The sequence below is a fragment of the Myotis brandtii genome, unplaced genomic scaffold (assembly GCF_000412655.1).
Source record: "Myotis brandtii unplaced genomic scaffold, ASM41265v1 scaffold328, whole genome shotgun sequence".
NCBI lineage: Eukaryota > Metazoa > Chordata > Mammalia > Chiroptera > Vespertilionidae > Myotis > Myotis brandtii.
The window spans coordinates 3,146,305-3,151,769 of NW_005362626.1; the positions used below are offsets into that span (position 1 = coordinate 3,146,305).

At 35.8% G+C, this 5,465-nt stretch overlaps 1 protein-coding gene across 2 annotated transcripts in view; it reads left to right on the top strand.

Annotated features, from left to right (window-relative positions):
• The window catches only part of MARCH6 (membrane-associated ring finger (C3HC4) 6, E3 ubiquitin protein ligase), a 55,324-nt gene that overhangs the window by 24,961 nt on the left and 24,898 nt on the right, over positions 1-5,465 (top strand). For both annotated transcript variants that reach the window (XM_014543542.1, XM_014543541.1), the window contains exons 10-14: positions 1,114-1,172; positions 2,622-2,702; positions 2,947-3,015; positions 3,095-3,169; positions 4,232-4,366. In XM_014543542.1, coding sequence (XP_014399028.1) covers positions 1,114-1,172; positions 2,622-2,702; positions 2,947-3,015; positions 3,095-3,169; positions 4,232-4,366 — 419 coding nt within the window. The remainder of the gene's footprint in view (positions 1-1,113; positions 1,173-2,621; positions 2,703-2,946; positions 3,016-3,094; positions 3,170-4,231; positions 4,367-5,465) is intronic.

Genomic DNA, 5,465 nt, shown 5'->3' on the forward strand with positions numbered 1-5,465 from the left:
GAATTTCATACACCGGGCCTGTAGTACAACATAACAGAAAATGGATGGTGTCTGGTTCTCCACCTTTCCAATTTGTTCAGATGATAGCATCTTGAGGGGTGTGGTATTTTAGTATCATACAAATATCTAGCATTTCATCAGCATTTCACCTAATGATTTCATTATCCCTTGATGATACTTGCCTGAAATAATTTATTAGTCATTACAAAATGATTCTTTTCAAATTGTCATTTTTTACATTTATTGGCTGGATTTTCTATAAAGAAGAACTTATTGTCAGCTAGAACTCTTTAGTTAACCTGAACTTGTTAGTTCAGAAGCGTCAGGACAGATGTGCAGGTCTTTTCCTTTATCCGTTTTCAGGGTAAGGAATTGGTGAGCCCACTATTTCCATTGGTGATAAAAGTGTTTTCTGTGATGTTGCTTTTTTTCCTTTTATTTTTGATTTTGGCCTACCACTTTTTGAGTATAATGAACTCATGGATTTGTATATATTCAGTGTGTTTCCACCAGTTTGGGTCATTATTCTTTTTGATGCTCATATTTTCCCTTTTTTTAGAAATTTATTCTGTACAGTTTTGGAGGTCAGAATTTATTATTAATTTATTTTTAATCATCACTCAAGGATATTTTTCCATTGATTTTAGAGAGAGTGGAAGAGAGAGGTAAAGACAGAGAGAAATATTGATGTGAGAGAAACATATCAATTGGTTGCCTCCTGCACGCAGCCCCTGGGCCTGGGCCAGGGCCAGGGAGGAGCCTGCAACCGAGGTACGTGCCCTTGACTGGAATCGTACCCGGGACTTTTAGGTCTGCAGGCTGACGCTCTATATGCACTGAGTCAAACCTGCCAAGGTGGTACTCATATCTTTTCATTGGCCCATGAGACCCTCTTCACAATGGTTCTCAGGTCCTTTTGCCATTAGTCTATTAGACCTTGATTACTTTGTTGTTGTCTGGTTACAGAGAATGTCCCAAGAAATACATTTTTGGCCTCAGTTCTGGTATGTTCCATTACTTTAAAAATCCCTGGTTCCTTTCATTGGGAGATGGTACTAGGAGTGCTCATTGTTTTAATTTGACGTTTTCATTGAGTTTTTTCTTCCCTTTTAGCATTTTGCCCTTACCACATTGGTCATTTCTCCCTTGTTGGTTTGGGATTTGAAGAACATGTGAGTATAATACTTTTACAAACTTACTTTTATTGATCTTCCCCCTAAATTTGATATTTGTTGAGTAATTAGTAATGTTGTAGAGTTACTTCATTTCTCAATCTGCCTTATACAAAAGAATAGTTATCCAACACCAGCTTGTTCTTTTCTTTTAAAACTGATAGTGGTGTAAGATACAGTAGGTTATCTTGCCAGCTAAGAAGATATGCTCTGAAATCCCATGATGCACTGTGTTCCCTCCTGTTGGGTGGGCCAGTGGCATACTATGGGAAAATGTTTTTGCAGGCTGATTTATGATTCGTTTTAATGAACCTTGTACCCTTTTCTTCCTTTTCACCAGATGCCCCCTGGTGCATTTAGAAAAGTAACAATATGTCAATCGATTAAAAAATGGTTAGTCGATCTTGGAATGGTGTGCTGTAGAGTTTTTTAAAGAATTTGCTTTAGTTTTGACATTTTATCATTGTCAGAGGACAGATACATTTGGATGGACAGCTACTACTGTTTTGGGGGGCAGAAAGATTTAGTTTTTTTAAGGAAGAGCTGACAGATCTGGATACTCTGTTCAGTTTGTGTATGTGAATCCTGAGAGAGCACATTTTGAAGGGTTCTGAAAGGCCAAAGAGATGTGTTTGCTTGTTTGTTTGTTTTAAGTTTATTTTTATTGTTGAAAGTATTACAGATATCCCATATTTTCCCCCATTTCTCCCCCACCCAGCTCCCATCCCACTCCAGATCTTCACCACACTATTGTCTGTGTCCATGGGCTATGCATATATGCATATAAGTTCTCTGGTTTATCTCTTCCCTGTCCTCCCACCCCCCTCCCCTCTGAGATCTGTCAGAGATGTGTTTCAATATTTGATACAGCTCTCCAAATTTTCAATAGTTGAATGTAAGAACTTGAAAAGTTAGGATAAATTCTTTGATAAATTTTGACTTTCCAAACTATCACCACTTGCTATCTGGAACTCAGCAATAAAAATAATGGGCAATATTTGTCATTATTTAAAACTCTTGTTCTGTATGTTGAGAATGAGACAGATTTGGAGTGCAGTCACTTCTAGTGGTAGGAAATGAGGTGCCTGGGATGCACTGGACAGGTGGACAGCTTGTGCTCAGCCTTTAGCAAGTCTACTTCAGAATGGAGTAGAGTGCAGACTATTGCATTACAACTTTTCCCTTATTTTTGTAAAATTTAATTCACTCTATTTTGTCTGCTGGAATAAAGTTACTCTTTGATTTTTCCTCATCCTTTCATAATATATAACATTCAGTGGGAGAATCTGGTTTAAAGATGTCATCCAAAGGGGATTTTATGGTTTTCTAGTTGTAAATTGCCTATTTCCAGTTCACTTACAGTCTATTTCAATTGTTTAATACATTGTTAAACTGGGGTGGAGGCCATGTGGTACAATTAAAGTTTATTTATTTTTTTCTTATTTCTAGGTCCAAGCATCTCATTTTGAAGGCCTAATCACAACCATAGTTGGGTATATACTTTTAGCAATAACACTGATAGTTTGTCATGTATCCTTTAATGAACCAACTTGGGTGTTTAATATATTCATACCAAAGAGATGTTCCTGTTACTGACAAAGCTATTTCTCTCCCCTTGTCCTCTTAGTAAAAGTTGTAGGCATTTGTATTGAGGATAAGGGCAGACAAAATGTGAAATAAATTCGTCTGCCAAATAATATTAAGTGTTGCCTAAATTATTATGAGTTTTATTGCACCTTGAAATGCTCAGTTTTTCCTTGACTAGATGCTATAGGGCTTGGCAACTCTTGTTAAATTTCATAGGTCTCGTCGTTTGCTGGGAGTCTGCTATATTGTTGTTAAGGTAATTCTTGTTATAAATTAAAAGTGGAAATGATTTCTCCCCGTTTGGGTGATATTGATGACATTTATTTTTGCTTAAGGTCTCTTTGCTAGTGGTGGTAGAAATTGGAGTATTCCCTCTCATTTGTGGCTGGTGGCTGGATATCTGTTCCCTGGTGAGTTTATTATTCATTATCATACAACCTAATAATTTGAAGGCTTCAGAAAAGACATCTTTAGAATAGGTTTATTTTAAAGGAAAGTCAGTATTTGATAATAATTTGCTTATCTTTTTCTGAGAATATATCACTGTGGAGTCTTAATGTTGCTAATTTTTCCTGATTTTTTTGAGGCTTCATGCAGATTTCTGATGTCAGAGTATTTTGATTGGAACCTTTCTAATAATCAGTGAAGAATTTTCTTAGTGGCTTTACTCTTCTAAATTTTATGATAATGCCAAGACATTATGTGCATAAAAAAAGCTATCTGAGAAGATGGTCTTTGTTACTACCATTTCATAAGTTCAACCCTAAAACCATTTGTGTTAACTAAGATGCTCATTTTTTATTATAATCTCTTCTTAAAATATTTATATTTTTTAATTTTTAGAGAGAGGAAGGGAGAGGGATAGAAAGATAGAAACATCGATGAGAGAGGAACATCATTGATTGGCTGCCTCCTGCACACTGCCTACTGGGGATTGAGCTTGCAATTTGGGCATATGCCCTGACCACTGGGAATCGAACCATGACCTCCTGGTTCATGGGTCAACCACTAAGCCATACCAGCCGGGTGTTTATTACAATCTTTAATGGCTGTCAGTGATAATCAGTTTTTTACTTTTCAAAAATATTTTATATTACATGTGGAAAAGCTACCTTTGATTCTGAGATAACATTTTCTCTCATACTTTTCTATTAAAATTTGTCATGAATGAATATAACCAAGAAAAGAAGGTTTTATGTTAACCTAAAATGGTTCTTTTTACTTACTAATTGATTTATTAGTCTTGCTGCTTATATTTAAAAATTTAAAGTGTCATACATCTTTGAAATAGTATTTAACCTTATATCATTTATATTTCTATGACACCATGAAATGGTATTAAGAGAACTATAGTCCTGGAACATCATAACCTATATGCATAGTGATTTTTATTCACTTCCTAGAAGATGGAGATACTAATTTGGCAAATGTAGGTGCTACAACTCTTACTTACCTGTTCTCTTTTGATTTAGGAAATGTTTGATGCTACTCTGAAAGATCGAGAACTGAGCTTTCAATCAGCTCCAGGCACTACCATGTTTCTGCACTGGCTAGTGGGAATGGTATACGTGTTCTACTTTGCTTCCTTCATTCTTTTACTGAGAGAGGTAAGTTCTACAGGGAGGTGCTGATGCTATATATCCATGAAAAGGACTTTTGTTTAACCACAGTTGTGCCTCAAAGGTTATTATGATTTCCTAACTAAATAATTTTCTCTATTTTAATATAAAAGGAAGAAACTGATTGTAATTGCTTTAGACTGTTTTCAGTCATTTGCTTTAAAAATTGATGTTTTAGTATTTCTGTCTATAATTAGTTTTGAGTGTGAAAGGTAAGTAGACTGAGGGGAAAAAAATTAAATAAGAGCACTTATTTTACATGTAGCCATCCTCTAATACAAATCCTTGGATTTTTATATGATCTGTGCCTATCTTGGACTTCATTCAAGGAAATGTAATGCTGGAAATACCTAAAGGTTATGGTCTTGAAGTAGGCACCTTAAGTGTAGAATTAGAGTGAGGGTCCTTTATTATTCCAGTTCACTTGCCAAATGGGTACCTTACTAATCCTATTTTTGGAATATAGTCTTTACAATTTGAAGACAATGGCAGTGGGGTCAGTATTTGATTAGTATACATCTTATGCTCCATCATTCTGGTGCAATAGGAAGTATAAAACAGATACATGTACTTGCCACTGCATCCTTTCCCTCAGTATTACTGCATAATCACTCTGTGTTAGTTTGCTATTTGCTGGTGTATTAATAAGTGAGAAACAAAGACATGATCCCCATTCTCCTTGATTTTGCATCCTGGGAAGGAATACAATCGTTGAACAAGTCAGCTTAGTCCGGTGATGGAGATGTGCACCACTGAAGGACCAGGCCAACTAATCCAGTTTTAATGGAATCCAAAAGCACAGAGGCTTAATGCTATTCTTGTACTTTGCTGTTTGAGTGTTTTGAGGAGTTAGGGAGAGGCTTGGAGGCCAACATGTTCTCCTGAGTCATATAGTGTTAAGTTCAATAAATTCTTCTCAGGAAGGGTAAGACTGAAATTAGATCTTCTACTTAGGACATTTATAAATTACAACCTAATTCTTTCTTTTTAAAAAAAAATATATTTTATTGATTTTTTTACAGAGAGGAAGGGAGAGGGATAGAGAGTTAGAAACATCGATGAGAGAGAAACATTGATCAGCTGCCTC